The sequence below is a fragment of the Schistocerca cancellata genome, chromosome 9 (assembly GCF_023864275.1).
Source record: "Schistocerca cancellata isolate TAMUIC-IGC-003103 chromosome 9, iqSchCanc2.1, whole genome shotgun sequence".
Taxonomy (NCBI): domain Eukaryota; kingdom Metazoa; phylum Arthropoda; class Insecta; order Orthoptera; family Acrididae; genus Schistocerca; species Schistocerca cancellata.
Genome location: NC_064634.1, coordinates 64620191 through 64647337, shown reverse-complemented (window position 1 = coordinate 64647337; position 27147 = coordinate 64620191). Strand labels below are relative to the sequence as shown.

Genomic DNA, 27147 nt, shown 5'->3' with positions numbered 1-27147 from the left:
GGGGATGTAAAGGCGAACTGAAATTATCTTATATCCCACTTTAATGTTCGATGGAAGTTGAACTCTGTCAAACGTCAAGAAGAGAGTACGGGTCGGTATCACGTCCTTGTCAACCCTTTTCAGGACTCTATGTACAACCGTTATGTCCTGGTCAGAAAGGTAATTTTTAATGTCCTCGTTGGACAAACTGTCAAGTGAGAGTGTATAAACCATTCCGCGTGATGAATTTGAAGTGCCGTGCGCATCCACCCGGACAGGGAAGGTGTATAGCAGTGTATTTCGCAGCAATTTTTGTGCCTGGAGGTCACTGACAGTTTCGAACAAAACAAGGTGCCATTTCGTAATAGGGAACAAGACTTTACAGGACCCGCAATTGCATTGACACCTTTTCTGAATAATGAAAGGGTTGACTGTGGAGAAGTCTTGACCTTCGTCAGACCGGGAAACAACCAGGAACTTTGGCACTGATGGAAGAATTGTCCGTGGCTGAGATTCATCTAGCTTTTGCTTGTGGGCAGAATTGTAGACTTAGATGAAACCATTGCGAAAATATCCCTCATGCTTACCGGCATCTCCGATGGTGCACTCCTTCCTCGTGGGAGCCCTCCCTCCCTGAGGGCATTTCCACCTTAGGTGATTGTCCACACGTCAGGTCACACCTCCCGAGAAACTGTTGGAGGGACCAATCGGCATGTTCGGAAGGTACCAGCTCGGGTAATCACCCCTCCCTGGGACTGAACTTTACCAGGGGTTAAGTACATGTCCTACCTGTCTACCCAGGGCAGGGAATTGTGCATTACCCCGTCACTTGCTATGCATGGAAACGCGTGGGTTGGCCTTCAGACATGCACAGGGAGGAAAGACAGAGAAAGGGAGGAACAAAGAAAAGGAAAGAAGATAGGTGTCAAATGCCGCAGCGGAGAACAGAGTAAAGAGAAGTGGCAAGTAGAAGAGAAGGACAAAGGGAGGACAGAGACTTTCCAGCAGAGAGAGGGAAGAAGAAAAACTAGTCTTACAGTCACAAGTGTCCGTCTCCGGACATAGGCACAAAACATACTTACAAAGAGAGGGAGAAGGCCAGGGGGTGGGGGGATGGAGAAGGATCAGGGGGGTGGGGTGGGGGAGGATCGGGGATGGGGAGGGATGTGGACAAGGAGGGTATGCAGCCTGGAAAGGAAAGAGAGCTGCACTAGCTCAGGGTCTCGTGCTTGCCACACACGTACCCACAAAAGAGTTGTGGACCTCCTAGGGAGAAGTGGGTCATACCCGTACACACAACTCATCTCCAGTTATTACAGTGTTCAGAAATCCAGGATCAGTATTGGTGGTGTCCAGAAGGTCCTGTGTAACGTCAAAACGGAGGTCTCTTTGTTCCAGCGACAACAACTTGGGCACGAATTTCCCAGACACTCTGTGCACGTTCAAATCATCATGCAAAATTGCATGTGCAGAATCTTTACTCACTCCAACCTCTAGGGAACTTTCCCGCATGGTCAAACGACGATCTGCGATCACCAAATTTTGCACCCTCTCAACAACAGCTGCACTCCAAGCAGTTTGGGGCCTGCCAGAACAATGGTCACTCTCCACTGATGTGGAGCCATTTTTGAATCGGCTGAACCACTCCTTAATTTGTGTTACACCCATTGTATCTTCTCCAAGCACATGCTGAATCTTACGAATTGTTTCACTTTGAGAATCACCAAGGTTTTGACAAAATTTGATGCGGTATCTTTGCTCAACACGTTCAGTCGTCTTGAGAGAATCGGTAACCCAACCTCATTCAGCGACTGGCAGGCAGCGACTGACGCACTGAAAGGCAGAGACCAAATTCATGCATGTGCATAAAGGTCTCTTCCTTTACTGTAAAAAGTGGTGCTGCACTATCATCTCTACTTTGCACAGGAAAATCAAAGGTTGGATACTTTTTAGACAGACCTCGTATACACTTGCATTTAAAACTATGGTGAACTTATTTTCATTCCTCTGAAGACAGCATCACATTTACACTTCCCCTGCACTACATAATGACGTCCTATACCCACATTTTACCACGAGCACTCACAGCACAGGCAGCGAGTAAGTGTGGAGTTCTCCTGCTCAACTAGCCACCTCCTAAACAGGCTTGCCTTAAGCAATGTGCCACATTTCCATAAATTGAAAATGCCTTTTCAGTAAGAAAAGTAAAACAATGGCCCTGAAACAATTTGTCAGAAGTTCCAGTAAAGGAAATTCTGACATGGAAATGACATACAAAAATGAGAAAACAAGTCACTTGCACCTGAGACAGGTAACACAAGAACACATTTAATTACAGTAGCTTCCAAACAAGACACCACTATTTTTATACCTTAAAAAAAGGAACAAAGTAACCAACCAACCAACACACTGACTTTCAGCAAGTAACACACTTCCTAACTTCCTAACAAGTCTAGTCCCAGTCTGCTTGTATTAATAGAAGGGATGTATTGAACTCCCATACTAAAGTTCGTCATTGCTGAACTGCTTCTCTGAATTAATATTCCACACTGTAATTGTCAAGGCCAAGTAGTTCTAGGTGCTTCAGTCTGGAACCACGCGACCGCTACGGTCGCAGGTTCGAATCCTGCCTCGGGCATGGATGTGTATGATGTCCTTAGGTTAGTTAGGTTTAGGTACTTCTACATTCTAGGGGACTGATGACCTCAGATGTTAAGTCCCATAGTGCTCAGAGCCATTTGAACAATTTGTAACTGCCAAAAAACAATATGTTCCACCAACAGAAGAGCCACAATATTATTTCACCCATCAATTTCATACTTAATTATGTGTGGTTTCCACAAATAAATCAAATGCTTACTCACTATTACCATACCAATCAATGTAATACTTCCAAATTCATAATCCATTACTTTAGCAAACTGTCCAGATAATTCTGGTGCAACACAATTACATGCAACAGCCCAGAGCATTATCCAAATGATGAACCCTCCTATCATTCTGGTGTGTGACCATCAGTGCCCTAGAATGACTGAATGTAACAGCAAGACAATGCTCTTGCCGATAAAAAGGCACGCTCAGCTCTGAAAATTCCAGAATGCCAACAATGTGCACTCATAAGTCATCAATTTAGCTAACTGTTCAAATAATTTTGCTGCAACAACTGCATGCAACCATTCTGCACAACCCCCAAATGATGATTCACTCATCTCATTCTGTCAGAAAAGTGGCAGTGTTTGGGCACTGCTGGACAAAACAATGTCCCTGGGGAGGAGGCAGGCGATGGGAGGAGTGTGTGCACAGTTCTGAAAGTTGTAGTGATGCACGACTTACTATGTCGTATCTTTATCAGTAATAGTACCCCTTACAGGCTGCACAAACTGTTTACAATGCACCCACTTCACAAATAAGCTACCTAATTTTGATTTTCTCTAGAATGATCAGAAATGCAGTCACGTGGCAGCACATACTTATGTCTGTGGGAAAGAAATTAAAGAACTAAGTAAAAATCACCATATTTTCCATATAAATTGCAATGCCACTTCACATGCCAAGTAACTGCCTGTCAATAAAAGATTTTTAAGTACATCGTTCCTCATGAATGCATTTTCAGATATTAAGTTATACCAACTTATTATTCACTTGGAATAAAGTATAAATCGATAGTAAACACTGATGGGAAAATTGTACCTAAGTTGGAGGTCAGTACCAGACAAAATGACTGTAGCATTAACCACAAGCAATACGGAAGTACAATTTGACATCCACAGTGACTAAGTGGTACAACTTCAATACCATTCCCATTATTTGTATCTCCTGAATAGCTCAAAGTTTTCCACAATATGGGCTCAAATTCTATTTAAGTATATTTGACCTAAAATGTCTAAGGGATTGTGAAGATTTACAAAGATATGAGAATACAGACAGTTACACAAAATACAATATTTGTCTTGCACAGAAATCAAATGCCACTTACAATTATACCAGCTACACAAATACTGAAATATTACATACCTGCAGTTTTTTTATAGTTGCCATGAGGGCTTCACGCTGCTCTGGAGCAACACCTTTCTCCAGCCGTTCTATAAGTGATTTCTGTTCTGCAAGCTGTTTTTCCAACAGCTCTTGCTTTCGTTTCCGGAGATCAGCAGTTAATTTCATTGCTTCCTAGAAACACAATATTAAGTGCATCATTAATTTTGTGTGTGTGTGTGTGTGTGTGTGTGTGTGTGTGTGTGTGTGTGTGCGGTTTTTTAAGAAAAAGTTTTAATAGATAAATAAATATTAAACAGTTTGTGAATTTCTTACTTGTGTGGGAGATTGTAGCGGATTCTATAATGGGAATTCTTTACTTTCCAGTTTCCTAATAATGGAGCACAAAAAGTGCATGAGGCAAATAAGGTGTCAAGTCAGAACTGATAAATTTTTCGTGTATTTGCATTACAGCAACATTCAAAATGATGCAACAGTCCACATCCATTTCAGCTGTCTTAATGTAATTAAAAACACATTCAATAATTAATACAACTTTTTAAAAGCTTCTCATGTGTGAGACAAAACTACTGTGATGTACAATAAAAATCTGTCAATATCAGGAACAAAACTATTGTCACATTCTGTCATATATTGGGTTGTAACTGTGATAGTTTTCTGCAATTATGGTCAATAAATGAAGAAATCATGTTATTCAATGGTAGCTAATGACTAAGAGTTCAGACTTTGGATATTTTCCACATCATTTTTTTTTATGGTACCTGGTGTTATATCTTTACAAATTATGATATTTCGGAGGTACTAGGCTACTTTAAATTCAAATTTAAAATGCATATATTTGGATATTTTTGGCGTTTGAGCATATTATTGTCATATTTAGAGGAAATGGCAACAAAGATGCTTATTTTTGGCATTTTGAGATCACATTGAGGTTCATTTTGTTCCCTGATAACCCAAGAACCTTCCAGAATATTAGGCCAATAAATTTCCAAAATGAGATAATACGGAAAAAGCTATCAGAATAAAAGCCTTTAGGTAAATGTGGGTAGCTTATGGAGGGACATATTATTGTTTTTCCACTTAGGTAGTCTCTGGGATAAGGATGCTAAAGACTTGTAATGGTTCATTGTTGAAAGATGGATTATCGGAGTAGAAACGTGCTTCGGTTATTTGTTGCTTGCAGTTTATATATGTTCAGGTCACTCACCTGATCTCTTCAGTGCGCCAACAAAGCCCTACTAGTTATTGTTGGCATATCGGAACATGAATCATTCTTGCTTGTGTTTCCCTGCTGTTCACATCGACTCTTTGCTACCTCCTTCAAATTACGAATATGCCCAGGCCAAAAACCAATAATTTACGGAAAAACAATATTATGCCAACTATGTGAAAAAGAGGTAAGTTTAATTTTGTTTTTATCTTTTTCAATAATTTTTCCAAGGGATTAAAACAATTATTAAGTTCATTTGTAAATTTGAGTGCACGTTTTCTATGTACGAATTGGGGGGGGGGGGGGGGGGGGGGGGGGGGGGGGGACCTTTAGGAATTACCTTCGGCATTCTTGCAATTTTTTTTTTAAGTTAACTGTTGTGAGGGAATCAAAGAGTTCCACTCGTAGGTACATACTGTTCTCTTACATTTTTGTACAATTGTACATACTTACTGATATTTATTCACTTCTCCAACACTTTAGGTCAGGGATGAGAAAAAAATTTCAACTGGATTAGCATAAGAAGACATTTCGGCACCAGAATAACGTAACCAAGACATGGTTAAAAACTTCACAGCAACCACTGATCTCATTTTCAAAGCATATGGACAACAAAAATGAGTTCAGTAACAGGGTGTATATGTGGACAAGGAAAAAAAAAATCCCAGATTTTTCCCGGATTTCCCGGTTAAAAATACACTTTCTCCCGGGTGACACTATATTTTCCCTTATCAATCCTTTGAATGGTTATGGTTTTATACAAGGGTGTACAATTTCCGGGCACTTCAGAAAACGAAACTCATGGAAAAAGACACGTTTTGGAAATATCTTTGATGTGCAGCAACATGCACGCTGCGTATTTTCGAATTACGAAAGTATACATTGGAATTCCACCAAACACCGCATGATACTTTCCGAATCATTGAAATCGAGATTTCGATGCGTTTTTGTAGGCCGTTCGAAGCTCATGTCACGTGATCTCGCCAGCGGATGACAGCAGATATTCAGAGCATAGGACACGTGATGTAGTCAGCCAACAGCAACATCACTGTTAAGTAGCACGAACACACAAACAGGGAAAGTTAATAGTTTAAATTAATATACATAGTGTTTCTACAAGAAAATCAAAGCTTTCGCATATAATATTGTTCTCAAGCTGCAAGAGAAGCTAAGCTTTCGCATATACTTTTTATCTTTTTTTGCGCGTGTTACACTTTAAGCTAAATCACACAAATGTGCCACTAAAATTTTTAATAATGACATATATGTCTGCTCTTCAGGGTTCTAAATTATTCTAAATAGCTCATCATCAAAGAGTTCAATTTTAAAAGAGAGTCAAACGCTCTGTGATTTAATGAATTCATGGTACATTCTTGCACATAGTTCAACTTACGTAAAAGGATATTTACTTTGAAAGTAACGCTTTTCAAACCACTATTCACAATATTTTCCCGCGACCTGTTAGAAATAGGTTTGTTTCAGCAGTTACCAGAAAGCGCAGGTAATGGGCGACACCGCGATTGGGTAGCTATCATGACGTAGGAGGCCCGTATGTACGTGCATGTAAAACATTGAAAGATCATACATTATGTCATAAAAGAAACAAGACGACATATGATACCGCAAGAGCATCGGAATTTCGTGAACCATATTAAAATGTGCACATTTAAAGTGCACATTCGTATGTCCAGATTCCCAATGAAGTAGACCTCGACCTGATATTAAGCATTTTAATGTGGTTTTCGGGATGTAAATTTTCTTGGAGCACCAGTACTGTATTATATCAAGTTTGGTTCTTTATTATGGCATAATGCCATACGTGCTAGAAAATGAAAACGTGCACTTGAAATGCAGCGAACAGTTGAAACTAGCCAGTACTGTGGAATTAAACATTTCGTTTCAAATACATTGACTGCCTCTAAGGAAAAGGTTAACAAAAGTCAAATTTCTTTAGCAAACAGACAAAACTAACTTCATTGTTCCGCAAGCCGATTAATGCTAGACTGTCAGAAAGGTGGTAATAAAATAAAATCTGAAAATAATGACATATTTTAGCCTCCGGTAATAATGTGAATATGTTTTAATTAACTTGATAGCTCCCAGCCACAGCTATCCGTTTTGTTTTCATTTCACGTGACAGTAAACGAAGGGGAAACAGAAAAATCACTAAATGTAAACACGGGTCATGTGGAGACACCCACTATAGCTCAGACTGTTCTGCGCATCAACAATAAAAAAAAAACAAATTTTCAAAATATGTTCACCTCGTAGCGCACATCTTTCTGAAAAGTCTGAAACATAAAACATATGTATTCGAGGAAATGTAAGACATATTATTTGGTCTTAAATATGCCAAAGTGCAGTGCCACGCCTCTTCATAAAGCATTTTTCTACCGCATGTCCAAACTATATTCAGGAGTGTGGAAACTGAAATGTCCTGTGGTGCCTCTCCTGCTCCCAGTCGGCCGGTTTGACAGCCTGCCCCTCTTAAAAAAAATCTTGCTATTAATAGCGGATGGGATTATTTGTAATCGAGAGAACAAGAACTCTTCAGAAAATCTGAACTCTTTATTGCCTACTAGTTAATAACTAGCTGTTTTGTGTGACATAAAATTAAATATAGGATATATAAAACCAATATGGACAAGAGATAAGCAAGAAATTACACATTTTTTCAAACCTTAGCTCCAAGCATTTTTTTCTCTGTAATCTTGCTACCACTTTACATGGCGTGCTATCCTTTCAGCGAAAGGATCTGTTACTCCATCAAAGTTCGTCAAGCGTTTTGCTACATGAAAAATCGAAATGTCGTTATCTAATACTGAAAAAGCTGTTAATAGAAGTAATACCCAAGACTGGTATGGCTTCTCCATCTGATTACGTCTATTTTGTCACTGTCTGCTAGATAAAACAAAATAGGCCTTTCTAATATGGCAGCAATTTTGTAACACACCAAATAAACGAGACTGTTTCGGCACAAATGGCCATGTTTATAACACGACAGAATATAATCCACGAAGTACCAACATCATATGCCTATTAGGCCTACTACAAGCAAAAAGCTTTATGTTAGGAAACAGTTTCACATTTGATTCATACGCACCAGCTTCTCAAGCATGAGATCGAAAAGCAGTATTACAAAATTTTTATATAAATTTGGATTCGTCTTATTCTTCCATAATTTGTGTGATGTCCCCGCTTCTTCTCCTTCCTCGTTCTAACAATCTTGTCATCAACAATTCTGTAGCCGGCCGGAGTGGCCGAGCGGTTCTAGGTGCTTCAGTCTGGAACCGCACGACCGCTACGGTCGCAGGTTCGAATCCTGCCTTGGGCATGGATGTGTGTGATGTCCTTAGGTTAGTTAGGTTTAAGTAGTTCTAAGTTCTAGGGGACTGATGACCTCCGATGTTTAGTCCCATAGTGCTCAGAGCCGTTTGAACCAACCCATTCTGTAGCTATTGCTGCCATTGTCAAAATTTGTTCGCCGATCAAGTTCACTAACTCTGTCAGAATCACAGGTTTAGTTATCCCGCGATTATTTTCCAGTTAGGCGTTATTAAGGGGTCGAACAACACGTTTTCCACGTTACTTCCGGAATAGAACTTGCGCGGCTGCTAGCCGGGGATTGTACTAGTGTAGCAATCTACCAAAAAATTTTCTGTCAAAATTTCATTTTCTTGGATACACCGAGAAGATAATACGAGGGTCGGTCAAAAAGTAATGCCTCCCATTTTTTTTCTACTTAAAGAAATTAAGTTAAGTGAAAAATTTGAATTTGGCGCCATTCCTCAAACCTTCTTCTGCAATCCACTGCAGTAGTAACTTTCTGTGTCAACAGGTGGCAGCACAGCAGAAGTTTGTAAGATGGCCGACATCGATGTTCGTTTGAGACAGCGTTGTGTGATTGAATTCTTGAATGCAGAAGGTGAAACGCCCATACGCATTCATGAAAGACTGAAGAAGGTGTATGGTGTTGTGACAGTGGATGTCAGCACTGTTAGACGATGGGTTCGTCGTCGTAAGGAAGCTGAAGGGCAAACACCGTTGACTGACGAAAAGCGGAGCGGCAGGCCGGTGAGTGCAGTGACTCCACACAACATTCAGCAAGTTGATGACATCATTCGTGGTGACCGTCGGGTGACTGCAGATGAAGTGTGTCGCATTATTTCTCTTAGTAAAGGCAGTGTGATCACGATTATTAAACAATTGGGGTACTCAAAAGTTTGTGCACGGTGGGTTCCAAGAATGTTAACCGATCAGAATAAAGAGGCAAGGAAAACAATAGCCTCCCAACACTTGCAGCGCTTCCGTTTGGAGGGAGATGAGTTTCTGAAAAAAATTGTGACCGGGGACGAAACATGGGTGCATTTTTTTGAACCCGAATCAAAGAGGCAGTCAATGGAGTGGCGTCACACAAGCTCGCCGAGGAAGAAAAAATTCAAAACTGTGCGATCGGCAGGGAAAGTTATGGCAACAGTTTTCTGGGATACAGAGGGTGTGATTCTGGTTGAGTTTTTGGAGCAGGGATGCACAATAAATTCTGTTCAATACGTCACAACCCTCAACAAACTTAAAGCACGTCTTCAGCGAGTTCGCCCAACAAAATCAATGGCAGATGTTCTTCTTTTGCATGACAATGCAAGACCACACACCAGTCGTCACACCTCTGACGAGATTGTCAAAATTGGATGGGAAGTTTTGCCTCATCCCCCATACAGCCCTGACCTGGCACCATCAGACTTCCATCTGTTCGGGCCACTAAAAGAAGCTCATTGTGGGATTCATTTTGAAGATGAGGAGGCCGTCAAAACATCCGTGCGTCAATGGCTTAGGAAGCAGAGCTGTGATTTTTACCGTGCTGGGATACATGCCCTTGTTCAAAGATGGACCAAAACTGTAGAGATGGGCGGAGATTACATTGAAAAATGACAAAATGATCCTCAATGTTGTGGTTTTCAACCTATGTAATTGCATTTAAATTTCCTGACAATTAAATGTAGAAAAAAAAATAGGAGGCATTACTTTTTGACTGACCCTCGTACGTAATGTTTCTCACCTGTTATTCCTATCAGTCGTTTATTTCCATTCTGGTAGTCTGAATCTATGGATTTCGCTAGTAATTATAAGAATGCTCATCATTCGCAAACCCAATCAACCACAAAATCAGCAGCGATTGGCATTCATTCATTCCTTCGGCTTTACTCCCTCAGCTCATATTGCCCTGCCCCCTTTTGTCTGCGGAAAGTTTATTTCTAGATGCGATGAGGATTCTCCTGACAGAGACATCACGTACACTATGCATGCATTCAAAAATTAACTTATGATTCATTCAGAAATCAACTTAAAACGTGTTCAAAAATGTTCAAAAACCAACACGGAAGCATTTCAAAATCATATGAATAATCGATAGACAAACGTGCGCTGGATGCTAGGCACTTTTTTTTTCCCTCAAGAATATGAATTTGGCGCCCCCTTTTCCTGGTAGCATCTAGCTGCTTGCTGCGACTGCTCGCACAGCCACCAGCCACAGTCCTGTAGCCAGAAATGGGAGAATCTACTACTCAAACGTGACTCAATTGCGCATGCGCACGAGTCTGCGCGTAACTGCTAAAACAAATCGAATGTAAACAGTTGCGACTTCAAGCTCATTGGAGGCAATTTGTTGTTATGAAACACTGCATAGTCTTCCTAAAGCCTTTGACACATTTTCAATTGTCAGACGCTTATGAGCATTGTGTGTCGTTTTGTATGTGGCGCATTTCCTTTGCAATTTAAGTTATTTTCATTTTTTTTTTCTCGTTGATGCTTTATTGTTGAAGTATTACTCTGCAGTAGCGGGATACAGTAATATTTGTTAGAGTATCGGTTCTTACCAGTCAAAATTACAAAAATTTCACTGAAAACTCAAACATTAAAATATTCCCGGAATTCTAAAAATATCCCAGGTTTTTCTCGGTTTTCTCCCGGATGAAAAAATTCCCGGGTTTTTCCCGGATCTCCCGGTTTGTATACACCCTGAATGAAGGTCCTTAAGAGGCTTTAATAACAGCAAACATCCCCTTGAATAAGCAGGAGAATGAAGGATTAAGGACCTTATTGAAAAAATACACAGGAAAAGATATTCCTTAGGAGTCAATGCTCAGAAAGAACTATGTGGACCCATTATATGCAAAGGTATGGTTTTTTTTTGGTAATTTTTTATATGTAGGTATGTGAAAGTCAATGGATATAATTTGGCATATGCATGGGTCAAAATAATAGTTGTTTAATTTTTAAAAAATAAAAAAGACTCAAAAAATAAATTTAAATTATGTCTGAATGTTTATTTTTGTAAAATCAACATTGTTACTTGAACGTAAAAATAAAAAAACTAAATTTAAAGTGAGTGAAGTTTTTCAAGAAAGGGAAAAAGACGAACGAAGAAAGGGAAAAAGACGAACGAAGAAAGGGAAAAAGACGAACGAAGAAAGGGAAAAAGACGAACGAAGAAAGGGAAAAAGACGAACGAAGAAAGGGAAAAAGACGAACGAAGAAAGGGAAAAAGACGAACGAAGAAAGGGAAAAAGACGAACGAAGAAAGGGAAAAAGACGAACGAAGAAAGGGAAAAAGACGAACGAAGAAAGGGAAAAAGACGAACGAAGAAAGGGAAAAAGACGAACGAAGAAAGGGAAAAAGACGAACGAAGAAAGGGAAAAAGACGAACGAAGAAAGGGAAAAAGACGAACGAAGAAAGGGAAAAAGACGAACGAAGAAAGGGAAAAAGACAAACGAAGAAAGGGAAAAAGACAAACGAAGAAAGGGAAAAAGACAAACGAAGAAAGGGAAAAAGACAAACGAAGAAAGGGAAAAAGACAAACGAAGAAAGGAAAAGACAAATGAAGAAAGGACTTGAGAAGGAGACAGTCTGTCTCAAAATATTCCCTGCAAAAAAGAAAGTAAATTTATTTTTAAAGAATATATTTTTTTTGTGTGAATTAAATGACTATTATTTTGGTCAATGTATATACATACGAAAATAGTCAAAATATAGGTAGGTGCTAAAACAGATATAGTTTTTTCTCATGTATATGTCTCCTAAGTAGTGTCCACATGTTTATGTGTATTTTATAATTTAGTTTCTCTATTACAGACATTGGAGAATATTGGGAAAGAAATTGGCGATTCTCTGGTCTGGCTATCCGTTGACAAAAACACTGGTTCTTACGGTTGGTATATGGCACACTTCAGAGTTGGAAAACTCTCTGCTGAAGAGGCTGGACAAGGACACCTCATACTGTGCAAAGAAGTGGAACGAACGACACGTGCCACGACTGCACGCACAGTGCAGGAAGCATTGTGTAAGTTTCACCAATATTATAGGTAATATAGGAGTGCTGTTTTTCACATCAAATCCCGAGCCAGCAATTACTTTTTCATATGATGTCCCGAGCCAATAATAAGATAATAAAAAAGTTTGTAAAATCCTTTGGTTTTCTTTCAGGCGTGAAGATCAGAAACGTGGGGAGAACAAGGATTTCGCCATTGTGACAGATAGTGCTGCATATATGCTGAAGGCCACAGAGTGTCTACGAGTGTTTTACCCTAAAATTATTCACTTCATGCGTCTGGCTCGTGGCATCCATCGAGTCACTGAAGAGGTCAGAGCCACATTGCATGAGGTCAATAGCCTTATATCTTTGGCAAAGAAGGTTTTCATTAAAGCACCAAGTCGAGTTAAGAGCTTTCAAGACTGCTCAGTCTGACTGTCCTCTGCCACCTGAACCAGTCTTGACAAGGTGGGGAACGTGAACTTCATCTGCAAACTATTACACTGATACCCACAGAAAAGTTGAAGAGGTATGGATGCGTATGTAGTTCTGGATAAATTGAATAAGCAAAGAAAACAAACATAGCATAGAATTCCAATATTAAGCTATTTCTCTGTACAGCAGGTTTCAGCTTGATACCGACATTCACTAGATTACTACTTTCTTGTTCTAGGTCCTAAACGGCTTTGAAGGTAGAAAAAATCTAGGCATACCAAAAGCCAAGGACGCCCTGAAGAATTCCTGCGTGTTACATACCCTATCTTTCATCCGAGTGCACTTGGGTGGCCTTCCAGACCTAACTGAGAAACCTGAGACTCATAACATGGAAGTTACAAAGGCAGTGGCTCTCGTTGAAGGATTCAGGACACAGAGCAAGAGTTGGCCAGGTCTGATCAGTGAGAGACTTAGAAGAAAATTGGATGCAGTTCTTTATAGAAATCCCAGTTGGCCTACAATTCAGAAGATCGCTCAGTTACTGGTAGGAGAGAAACACTCCGAGAATCTAGATGATTTCACGTCGTCTGATGTCGCTGCTCTTAAATTTTTACCTGTAGTGTCATGTGATGCTGAATGATCATTTGCAAAATTGAAAATGTTGTTATATGACCACAGGAAAAAAATTTCATGTAGAGAATATGGAAAAAAATGTTGGTAGTTCAAACAAACTCTAAGTTTTAGAATTTACCAAACTTATCGTGTAAGTACCTATGTTATACTTCATTTTATTCATTGAATTATAGCCATTATTGAAAATATTTGATGGTTATTCATTAATTTTCCCAAGTAACATGCATATTTTAAAGAATTTATCCAAGAGAAGTGCATAATTAAAGAATTTTAGCTGCATATTTAAAGGCATATACTGGCAGTAAGAGCGTATTTTAACTGCATATTTTGAGGAGTTTTGGCGCATATTTCGTGGCTTTTAAGTGCATATCAATCCGAACACTACTAACGATTATTCAAAACGTATGACACAGTCTTCCAAAATGAACTTTCACTCTGTAGTGGAGTATATGCTGATTTGAAACTTCCTGACAATTTTGAGAGCTGTCAGGAAGTTTCGAAGACTATTTCTCTCACACAGTAATAAAACACAATTTGACACAGTCTTCTCCACGTATTGCATTGCAAAATAATAAGGGCCTCCCAAATGCTGAAACTAACAGCACTCTCACACTGACAACATTGGTGTATCATAATTCAAAGATTTCTAAACCTCTCCCTTTGACACAATTTTGTAAAATTAAGAGTGGAAAAGTTCCACACGAGGAAATGTATTGCAAGAGAAAGTGCGAGAAATGTTCTATAGGAGGAAATATACTGGAAGAGAAAGTGGGATAAATTTCACTGAGGATCAGGACGAAGAACTGAATGCACCTTAAGGCTGGTTGGATCAGTTCATAAATGTCAAGTACAAATATAGATCAGTACAAATATAGAAACTCAGAAAAATTTTCAATTACTGATCTATTACAATTCATTTCATCGAATCTACATCCATACTCTGTGAATCATTCAGAAGTGCATGACAGAGGGTACTTTCTATTTTAGCAATTACAAATGCCAGTGGTATTAATGTGACCACAGCCTATGTTTGACATAAACGTGCAATAGCTACTCACAGATGGCTACTCACATATAAAGCTTGTCAGAGGGGATGCAAAAAACAGTGCAGACGTCGTCGTAACACAGAAATGAAGTGATTTATCTCATGACACCAAGGGCATGACTACTGGCTTTCAGGCCAAGGGTGGAAGCAGTTCCGAAATAGCTAACTTTGCAAACTGTTCCCATGTTACTGTGGTTATAGTATACTATGCACGGCACAATGCACTATCGAAAACTGTGATGCACCACAAGCCATTGAGGACAGGGGTGAATGATGGCAGCTGCAGAGATGTCTGTAGGTGAATATATATGCAACTGTTGAGCAACTGAGCAGATAGATGACCCAAGGGGTTATCAACAGTGTCTCCTTAACAACCATTCAGCGAACATCACTGCTTATGGGTTCCACACCACGTGCCTGGCTCATGCACCCATGCTGACTGCTGTTCATTGACAATGAAGGCCACAATTGGCACACTATTACTGCACTTTAACATCCACATCAGGTTAATCATGTTTATACTCAGTGTGAACAGCACGAAACGTCTGAAAGGAAACACCCTGCAACAGCATTATGGTCTGGGGAATGTTTTCGTGTCATTCCCCAGGTGATTTCATCATTCTGTAATCAACACAAATTTGCATATATCATTGGGGACCATGTCCATCCCATGTGTAGTTTCTTTTCCTTCGGCACCTACCAGCAGGACAATGCAATTTGTCACATAGCTTGCAAAGTACATGTGTGGTTTGAAGAGCAACAAGATGAGTTTAGAGTTCTCCTCTGGCCACCAAACTATCCAGATTTAAAGCCAACTGAGAATCTGTAGGGCCATCTTGATCGGACCATCCATGCCAAGGGTCCTCAATCAAGAAACTTAGCGCAGCTGGCCATGGCACTAGATTGGCATGGCTCCATATCCGTGTTGGTACCTTCCGGAACCTAACTGACACTCTTCCTGCATGGTTCGCAGTGATCCAGACTGCAAAAGGTGGTTATTCAGGCTTCTGACAAGTGGCCACAGTAATGTGACTGGACAGTGTACTTGGGTTCCTGCCTGTCGTATTAACACATAGAGTGCAGGAAAATGGACTTCTTAAATGTCTCTGTGCACACTTTGTTAATCTAACGTTGTCTTAACCATCCTTCCAATTGTAGGACATTCCTAGCTTCCTCACTCAAATACGGCCCTTGAAACTTTTTAAGTAGTCTTTCACAGGATACTTTGTGTCTATCTTCTATCATCTGCCAGTTCAGATTTTATAGCATCTCCCGTGGGTCCAACAAACTTGCAACGATCCATACTGGCATTCTTTATACACTTTCAATACCTCGTGTTAGTCCTATGTGGCCCAGGTCCCACAAATTCGAGCAATACTGTAGGCTGGATCACACAGACGCTTTGTAAATTATCTACTTTGCAGACTGACTGCATTCTCTATGTAACCTATCAATGAACTGAAGCCTAACACGTGCTTTACCCACAAATGAGCCTATTTGATTATTTCATTTCTTATAAACCCTCCAACTGTTACACCTAGGTTCCTCTTCGACAACTATACTCTGTTAATTTGGAACAGAGTCAAAGTTAGTGAAGGAAGAATAACAGCATTGTTGTGTGTTAATATTGATGGAATTTTATGGTTGCTGACATTAATAATTGGAAAATTAAACAGTAATTCCTGCGTCACAGCAGAATGTTTTACCAGGTTACTAAGAATTTTCATTGGCATGATGGGATCAGAAGATACACTGATCCTATACTGACACATCCACAGACAAGCTCATTTGAAAATGGGGACTGTGGTGCAGCACCAGAAAAACAGCAATTTTCTAAAGGACACCACAGGACCATTTGTCATGATAATGTCCTGACACCCACACACCACAGCTGTGGGATATTCTTGTGAAGGAATTAATGAGAATGGGATAGTAAAGGATATTCACCTATGGCTGTGTGAGGACTGGATACTGTCAGCACCAGCTTCTCCCCAATACTATCACTTCCTGCCAGCAACAATTGATAAGAGGAAAAAGTCACCTACTTTCATAAACTTTTCCCTTCATCAAAAAATTAAGGATGGTATTTAAAGATTATTACTTAACTTCTCTCATTTGATGTTCCTCCGCTGTTATTAGGTGAATGAAACAACTTTTGACTAATTTAATATTTGACATAAGGGTGAAAACGTATTGAGTTCATGATAAGCTGCAATTTAGTTGAGACATATGACACGAGAGTACACACAGGACACATAAATGTTCCAATTCTGGGCTGGATCACTCCTTCAGTGTAACAGAAAATCCCTATCTGACAAAAAAAATATTTGTGAACCCAGAGATCAATTGAAAAGGGCTTTAGAATACATCTCCTCCTATTTTTTGAGGTCTTAGATTAGACAAACTGCAGGAGTATGGTATTTTCATAATGGCTAGAACAAAGTACACAAGTTATGAGAATATAACCATCTTTATATTTGCAAATGAACTTATTGACGAAGCCCATTGTGTAAGAAAATACTGAACGGCTAATAAAGATTCTTATTCTTATTCTTATCATGAATTACCATATGCACAGTTTAATAGCATGTCTATGAAGGAACGTGTTAGAACTCCCAGGCAGTGGCAATTGATATATCTACAGTATGGCATGTTAGGTGTCACTTCTGCATAGCAGTTCTCATGCCTTGTACATTAACTATTTACTGAAGAAATGTAAGCATAAAATCACTAGGTGAGCACAGCAAAGCACTGCCAAATGTAATTATAAAATGAAGGGACTCCACAACTGCATGATGTGATGAGGATGCCATTGTCAAAAAGAAAAAAATTCTACATAACTTTCATACATACCAATTGTTTAAAGGAACTACAGATAAAATTAATCCTAAAATAAAGTAAATGAAAAGCTATAAAATGTGAGTGCGTAAACTGTGGCTGTGCAAGGTCCTGTTGGAGCTTCAGTACAAATTTAATCTGCTCATAAGAGCTGTTGAATAAAACAAAACAAAAAATTATGTTTGACTATAATGTGGGGCAACTTTCAAATTATTCTATATGATGGCTCTCCATAATACATTTTACCCATAGTTTTGTTTCATATTACAGCTCTTATAAGCAAACTGTATACATAAAGAGATGAAACAGTACCTATCACGGCCACAGATTACACACTCATTTTATGCCTTTTCAATTGCTTTATCAGAGTTTCAATCTACATATGGTGAATTTTATCTGTTGTTCTTTTAAACACTTGGTATGTATCACAATTGTGCTGAACATGTTCTCACAGTGGCTTCTCCATCTCATCAATCAATTGTGCAACATTACTTTAAATCTGTTTTGTAATATATTTATTAATGGTGTCAAGTAAAGGCTCTCTTCTCTTTATAATTCTAGCACTAGATTGAATGCACTTAAGATTTTCTGCAATATTTATTAAATAAATAGTTAACGAACAAATTATGTGAATTGCTACGCAGTAGTGACACCTAACAGCCATACTGCAGACGTACCAGTCAAGGCTGCATGGCAGTCCAACATGTTCCTTTGTACAGACAGCATGTCCATTACAACTGTGAATTTGGTACTTAAAATTTTATATGTATTTGATGAAGCTTACACAGTTCAGTATTGTGATTGTACCATTTTTACACATTCTGACTCAGTATGATTAAGAAACTACATCATAAGGCAAGTGACTGTTTTGTTTATTTTCAAACTGAATTCTGACGCCCTTAGGTTATAATTTTATTATTTTTTGTACAAAGAATTACCTCTGAATTTTATGGGTCTAAAGAAGGTTATTACAAACCAAAATTAATTACCTGATATATTTAATCTGTAACTGGAATAAAATACATAAATGAATCTCTGGTAATCAGACATGTAGCAGGATCTTTGGGCCTGACAATGCTGACAAAACTACTTGCTCACTGCAGTGATCATTCCCACAACCCAGTTGATGTACTAAACAACGCAAATAAGAGACGGATCATGCTTTATGCTTTTAAAGTATTCCAAGTCAACTAAATATGAGAAAGGAACATTAACAGGACTTTTTCATACATTTTGACACACAACCCCTTCTCAGTCTCACCCACCACCCCTAGAGGTGGGTTACTCCTATAGTATTTTTATGCAATAATGAATCATGTATATAAAAAATTTGGTTGTAATTGTTTGACGTGTTTCCGAGCTGTGCTTCTATGTTACTGTCTTTTCACCCTTACACCTAGGAGAGGTAGTTGGTTCTTAACCCACATGCTTTTATATAGTAAGTGATGTGTGTCCTAAGTTTGGTTGAATTCGATCCAGAGGTGTAGAAGAGGATGAGGAAAGATAGACACATGCGTACACATGATGATTTTTATGAATATGTAGATGCCTATGGTTGTCATTACAAATATAAAATCTGTAGGTGTTGCACAAAAAGTACACTGCAGTGAAGAAAGAATACAAACTTTAGGGTCAATCCATACCAAGTGGTTCGAGGGGGGGGGGGGGGATAAAAAATTAAAAAAATTGGTTGCTTGACCATCTCAGAAAAAAATTTTATTTGCTGGGTGAATTTCCCAATGTTTAGTAGTCACAAAAATATTTTTTTAAAAAGTTTATTGTTTACTATTTTGAAATGGTGGCCATATTTGTTCCAGGCCGCATGCGTTTTTTTTGTATTTGCAAGCATCTACATTTTTTACAGTTATTCAGTAGTGGATTGTCCTAAGCCTTTCAGACAAAATGTATTTAGTTCAACACACTCTGGGCTACAAATTAACATCATTATCACTTAGCTGAATGTATTCTTTAATATATTTTAATAGTTCAAAGTTATCAGCCACAAATTAAAAAAACTCAATTTTTGAACAGTAGTTTTCCAAAGAAAGATTAATTACTCAGCTTTAATGTTTTTTCTGCTATTACACTGTACAGTATAGTTACTTTTTATAAAGTATCAATGGTGAGCAGCTTACACTTAAAAAAATAAACTATTTTAAAAAATGGATTTTTTTTTAAGTTTTCCATTTTGTGGCCTGCAATGTCTTTGTTGGGGGACCAGATAAAAATCTGGAAGTTTCAAAGTTAATAGACCTTTATAATATCAAACTTCAATATAAATTTCAACTTTGAGATTCAATTGGAAGTTATGGAAAAAAAAAATTACAAACATGAGTCAAAAATTTATTTTTTAACATCTGCGATATCTAGGTTTATGGAATAAAATATATCAGTTACAGTATATAATTTAATCATAGCTGTGATTACTTACCTTTTTTCTTTGTTGAAAATAAGCCTACTAATTACATTATATTCGTCTCTTGTTATTTGTTTTTAGTACATCAATCATTGAACATTTGAGAAATTTGTTCACTCAGTTTGGGGTGTTGGATTATATGTTCACCCAGTCACAGTTGTAAATTCCATGGGAGACAGCTTCCTTAGTATATTTTTAAGTGGTATCCAAACTTGATCCTTCTCAATTTGATAAAGTTCACTATCAGGCAAAGTTGATGTGATCTTACACTTCAGTAAGTTGTGTGAATGGGGTACAAAACAATGAAAAGATCGAGTGCCTTTAATTTTCTGACAAGTGTTGTACCTTTCCTTCCAGACACTGTCGTAGACTTCTTGTATTTCCTCACACGGTACAAAAACATAGGTAACTCCTCTGATGTGTTTTTTTACACAATTCAAACATTTCTTGAGGTGTTATGATATGATTGTCATTGGTCCGCTGCAGACTTGCTTTTGTAACAGCTCGCTTTGTTGTACCCCCGACACTATCGCAAGCATTCTTCCCATGGCATGAAGCGAAAAAGTGCCATTCTACATCAAACCCAAAATCTTCTTTATGAAAGGAGATGTTAATAAATTTTCTCTTGTTTTTATATTGACTTGCTGCCCCAACCGAAAGTAAATCAGTTTTTTATGGAAGGGTCATGCTGTTTAATGTAGTTTGTTAATTATAGTTGAAAAATGAGCACTGCTGTAGTGTTGTGTTCAAGGAAGTCACTTATGACACCAAAGCTGTGGCTCATTAGTCAGCAAGAGCTAAGCATTCGTCAGCTGCCAAGGTTTGCTTTTTGTCTTTCAAAAATTTACTTTGAGCTTTTGCAATAAAATGATGCATTTTTAGATTTTCAAGGTTAGCCAACAACACTTCAAAAACTATTCCCATGATTTTATGACTGTCACCATTTCAGTTCTGTCTTGTGTCACCCACTGTTTGTATTTAATATTGTCAGGCATCAAATCGTCTTCTTCGGATTCTTCAAACATGTCAAGTAAGGCTTGTTTGCCTGGACAATCTTCACATTTTCCCTTGATCATACAGTTGTAACTGTCAATATTGCATACCATAACTTCCAAAAGGTCTTTATGGTCTGCTCTAAGATTGGCACCACCTATCATCAACTTTACATTCTGATGATACAAACAAACACAAACATTATGGGTGCCAGACACCCCTGCAACAATACAACATCTTGGTCTCAACTCGCAAAACTTTGATCTTCCAATTTTAATGGCAGGATTTTCTTTTTTAAATTCAGTGAATAATTTATTTATATTACACAATATTAAGCTTTTTGTCTTTGAATCTTAAAACCATTTTCTTTCACATAAACACAGTCTTTTTTGCCAGACATCAAACGGCTGTTATTGACATCGTTATAATACTTAATAACTTTATTGATTGTGTTTTGATCTCCCAAATTATAAGCACTTTTCTTTTGTAATGCTGGTAAAATTCCCTGTTCTTTTACTAATTACCTTGCTAGCTTAACAAGACATTCTGACACATTAAATTCATCACTAACTTTTGCTCGACTCCAAGAATTTGGCAGTAAGCTGATAATCTTAATTTTATCCTTTTTGTTTGAAGTACTGCGTTTAGTTTTTAGTTTTTCTATCAAATCATCATATTCGGTTGAAGTTTTAGAACTTCCATCTGTTTTAGTACAAACTGTATTTTGAAATGAAACTTCCAAATTCTTTTTGACTGCAGCTGCCACTTTCTCAATTTTTATATTCAAGGCACTTGATCTCTTATCTTGACTTAGTTTTCTAATTTTACTAGAAGGCGATATACATAGGATTTCACAAGCTGTATCTACTCTTTTAATGGTTGCTGATAAGTGACAAAATTCTGTATCTGAGATTTCACTATCCTTTTTCTTGCGAATTACAAATATCTTAGAATAAAATGTTGGACACAATGATTTTCCTGGTATGAGACTGACAAAAGGGCTTTTATTTTTAGAATAATGATCAAATGTTATTTCTCGCAGACCTTTTGTTACATATTTCTGATGTTTCTCAAAAGGGTCCATGCAAGACTGACCAAAAAAGTGATGAAATATTTTTAAGTATTTCATTTCATGGTACTTGCATGTTGATTTGACCTCTGGGCCGACTCTTAAGTAAAACAAAACTTTTTCTTCTTCACTGTAATCTTCAATTAAAGTAATGTCTTTAGGATACACTCCATACACACTTTCATGACATGCTTCATTAATAACAACACCAACAGAACACTGAGATATCATTTTTCAACTGCACACTTCAAGAATTTCTAGCTAAATAAGTGTGAGTAGACAATTGTTGATGTAAGGAGGAAGACAACAATCAGACTTGTATAGGCTTGCAGATGCAACTGTTAGCCTGCTGAAACAATTACGACAACACTGTTTCGACATATAATCATTAGTGTAATGTGGTATGTTACATTATGCATTGGTATACTTTATTTGATTAGCCTACCAGATATCATAGATGTTAGAAAACATATTTTTGACTTGTGTTTGTAATTTTTTTTCCATAACTTCCAATTGAATCTCAAAGTTGAAATTTATACTGAAGTTTGATATCATAAAGGTCTATTAACTGTGAAATTTTCAGATTTTTATCTGGTCCCCCAACAAAGACATTGCAGGCCACAAAATGGAAAACTGAAAAAAATCCATTTTTTAAAATAGTGTATTTTTTAAAGTGTAAGCTGCCCACCATTTATACTTTTTTAAAAGTAACTATACTGTCAGTGTAACAGCAGAAAAAACATTAAAGCTGAGAAGTTAATCTTTCTTTGGAAAACTACTGTTCAAAAATTGAGTTTTTTTAATTTGTGGCTGATAACTTTGAACTATTAAAATACATTAAAGAATACATTCAGCTAAGTGATAATGATGTTAATTTGTAGCCCAGAGTGTGTTGAACTAAATGTATTTTATCTGAAAGGCTTAGGACAATCCACTACTGAATAATTGTAAAAAAAAGTAGATGCCTGCAAATACGAAAAAACGCATGTGGCCTGGAACAAATATGGCCACCATTACAAAATAAAAATAAAAATTTTAAAAATGTTTTTGTGACTACTAAACATTGGGGAATTCACCCAGCAAATATAAAATTTTTCTGAGATGTTCAAGCAACCAATGCTGGACCACTTCGTATGGTTTGACCCTTTAAGACAGTTGGACATACACAACATTACAAATAATTTTCTCATCCCACATTTTGTCATCTCAATTTCTATTCGGGGCTAACATCACAATTACTGCAATGTGCAGCACACATTTTCAATTTCTAATGCTATCAATTGAAATTACTCTTACAGCTAGAAGAGAGCAAGCATAACAGTAACCACTACACTATTTATTTGACTGTCAGTGTGGACATCTGGGCATTTACCTTCCTTTTCTCTTCATGTTTCTTCTTCAGAATCTCCTTGACTGCCAACATGTCCTGTGTCTTCTTGATTGCAGCGGCAGCCTACAACAATGTGAAAATTTCATATCGTGTATCTTCAACAAGTGAAGATCTCTTGAATCAGTAACAAATGGTAAACACAAACTTAATATCCCAGTAACATAGCAATAGACTATACAAACCTGGTCATACATGGAAATAAGTATTACTTCCAGAATGAAATTTTACTCTTCAGTGGAGTGTGCACTGAACTGAAACTTCCTCGCAGATTAAAATTGTATACCAGACCACGACTCAAAGCTCTCACCTTTTTCTTTTGCAAGAAAGTGCTCTACAGACTGAGCTAGCCAAGCACACCTCATCACCTGCCATCCCAGTTTTACTTCTGTCAGTACCTCACAATCATACAGAAGAAATTCTGTGAAGTTTGGGACGTAGGAAATGTAATACTGGCAGAAGTGAAGCTGTGATGGCAGATTGTGAGTTGCACTTGTCTGTAAAAGGCAAAAGTCTCAGGTTCGAATCCTAGTCCAGCACACAGTTTTAATCTGCAAGAAAATAACATATCACTTTCTTGGCACCAAATATTTGAAAAGTGATACAGAATTAAACTGCATGCTGCATATCAAACGATGTGAATCTATACTCTTAATGAACTTAAAAGCTTTTAACTATTCCCTTTGTCAAAAAAGTTCCAGGGCAGGTTTTCTTTTATTTCTCAGTTTGAAAAACTAAAAATTAACAAATGTTTTTATGTTAACCTGGTATGTGTGCAGACTTGAAATGACCTTGGCCGCATTTCCACGCAAACTATGTGGCAGAGCAGTGCTTAGCAACACAATGTTTGGGTTCTTGGTGCAAGAGTTATGGTGTCTCAATGGATGCTAATTGTGAGCAAAGAGCGAACATTAAGTTCTGCGTTAAGCTTAGGAAAATGCCTACTGAAAGGTGGACAATGATTAAGCAAGCACATGCAGGTGAGGAACTTTCAAGAAATCATGTTTTCAAGTGGCACAAAAGGTTCAGTGAAGGTAGAGATTCAGTGCAAGATGATCCCAGAGCTGTTCGCCAGTCTACAAGACATACCAATGAAAATGTGGAGCATATAAGGCAGATACTGCAAGAAGACTTATATCTAATTGTGCATGTGATATCAAAACAACTTAATTTGAATCATGATGTGTCATAAGAGTTTACACAGAGATTTAGGGAAACAGAAATTAGCGCAAAACTTTTCCCTCACACAGTAACAGATGATCAGAAAGAGGAAAGATGAAGAACTTATGCTGAGTTACTGGAGGAGACAGCCAAATGTGATCCCAACATTTCTGTCAAAGCTTATTGCTGTGAATGAAAGTATGTTCTACCAGTATGACCCTCACATGAAGTGTCAAAGTGTTGAATGGCAGAATCCTGAATTGCCAGCCACGAAAAGTCACACAACAACCTTCAAGAACAAAGACAATGTTGATCACATTCTTTGACAGTGAAGGATTAGTTCACCATAAGTATGTTCTTCCAGGTTAAATAGTGAACCAAACTCTTTGCACTGAAGTCTTGAAACGTTTGCAACAAGCAATTTGACATAACTGCCCTGATTTGTGGCATTCTTAGAACTGGTTCTTACTGCGTGACAATGACACACCCCAAACTGCTTTATCTGTTACCTAGTATCTGGCCATACATTATGTTATTGCCACCCCACATCCACCACATTCACCTGACCTCTCGCCTTGTGATTTTTTCGTGTTTCTGCAGGTGAAAGGAAAGCCTCATCAGGACATCACAGACATCCAATAGGCCATGATATATGAGATTACAACCACTGCAGTTGAAAATTTCCCTGTTTGCTTCCAAGACCCCCCAGAAACATTGGAAACTGTCTATAGATATCCAAGGGGACTACGTCGAGAGGAGCTAAGACAATTACTTGATAAGCATCATTTTCTGTTTTTTTTTTTTAAACCTATCCTGTAACTTTTATGACAAAGGGAGTATGTTTCATTGGGTTTCACTTAAAAAGGAAACACATAATATTAGATTTTCTGCTTTCTGTATTGAAAATACTATAGACTAGTAAGTCATAACCAATTTCCAATAATGAACACACATGGAAAGATATCTTAGAATTCTATGGTATTACAAAAGGAAACTCTGCTTAGCAGCAGCGGACAGCCCTTAATTATACTACATCAAGCTTGAGGGAATTATAATAAATGAAAAGCACCAGTTTGCTCTTGTTCTACAATATAACTTTTGTTGTTAACCAGTTTTTGGCTTACAAGGCCATCTTCAGACACCTGAAAACTGGTTAACAATAAAAGTAATATTGTAGAACAAAAGCAAACTGGTGCTTTTCATTTATTATAATGCTGTTCTACCAAGAACTGACAGAAGATTCTGTTAACTTGAGGGAATTAACTACAGTTGACTACAATGCCCAATCCAGATGATCAGGCTATGCAGGCAAAATGTAAATGACAATACCGAGTGGGCTCTGAGAACTCTGTTGTTAAGTAAACTGGTTGTGTTAACCCTGGACACACTGATTCTTGAATGTGGATTCCTCAACCTCCAGTCTCGGATGGAGAAATGTAGGACCCCCTTCAATAAGTCAGGCGTGCACTACATGCAGAAAGTGGCTACTAGGGCAGCAGTATGGCATGCCCATGCAAGTTTTTTAGCTAGAGAAATACCTTCACATGCTGGACCCAGACAGGATACCATTTCTCATAGCACATCCAAGAAAGAAAAGGTTAATATAATATCATAAAAACAAATTTGTTTGTGTGTCTATCAACATGCCAGCGCTTTCGTTTTGCAAGTTACATCATCTTTGTTTTTAGATATATTTTTCCCATGTGGAATGTTTCCCTCTATTATATTCATATAATTAATATAATATCAGTTAGCTAAAGTAGCATCTATGGAGAGGTCCCAGAACTAGTGTCACTGATGAACGCTAACAACGCATACATAGTACTATGGGCAGAAAACTGGCTGGAACCAGATGTTAATACCAATAAATGTTAATTGCAATGGAATTCTGAACTACAACTGGAATGTGTATCGTGAAGACAGGCTGAACGCTGGTGGTGGAGACATACTTATAGCCATAAAAATACAATATCTAGTGAAAGTACGGATTCAAACTGCAAAATAATTTAGGTTAACACAAGTGTTAAAGATGAATCAAACATGGTAATCAGATGCTTTACTAGACCTCCTGCCTAAGCAGCAGCAGCAGCAGCAGCAGCAGCAACAGAACATTCAAGGGGAAAATTCCCTGCCAAGTTATAATTTTAGGTGGAGATTTCAAGCTACCAGCTATTACTGGGAGACACAAGCAGCCAGGACAGGCAATAAAGACAGGCAATGCTGTGAAATTATTCTAAGTGACTTATATGAAAATTACCTTGAGCAGTTAAAATAAGAACCGACTCATGAACATAAAATCTTATACCTGCTTGTGACAAACGGAACAGCTTTTTTACTCAGTTAGCACTGAACAGGGAATCAGTGGTCATAAGGCTGTTACAGCATCACTAAATACAGCTGTAAATAGAAATACAAGATGGGTAGGAAGATCTCTCTGTCTATCAAGAGGGACCAGAAACACACTTCAGATTACCTGAAAGGTCAACATGAAATCTCCTGCACTGACAATGTTCAGTAGCAATGGACAAAGCTCGAGAGCAGTGTACAATATGCTTCGGACAGGCATGTGGTGAGCAAAGTTGTGAGGGATGGAAAAAACCTGCCATGATTCAACAACCTTGTTAGAAAGCTGTTACAAAAGCAAGGAGAGGTTCACTGCAAATTTAAATGAACTGATAGC

General features: G+C 38.0%; 1 protein-coding gene across 3 annotated transcripts in view; it reads right to left on the bottom strand.

The window, feature by feature from the left end:
* Positions 1-27147, bottom strand: part of LOC126100304 (RNA-binding protein 26) — a 248156-nt gene that overhangs the window by 70547 nt on the left and 150462 nt on the right. For all 3 annotated transcript variants that reach the window (XM_049910913.1, XM_049910914.1, XM_049910912.1), the window contains 2 exons: positions 23292-23372; positions 3994-4146 (listed from right to left, as the gene is read on the bottom strand). In XM_049910913.1, coding sequence (XP_049766870.1) covers positions 3994-4146; positions 23292-23372 — 234 coding nt within the window. The remainder of the gene's footprint in view (positions 1-3993; positions 4147-23291; positions 23373-27147) is intronic.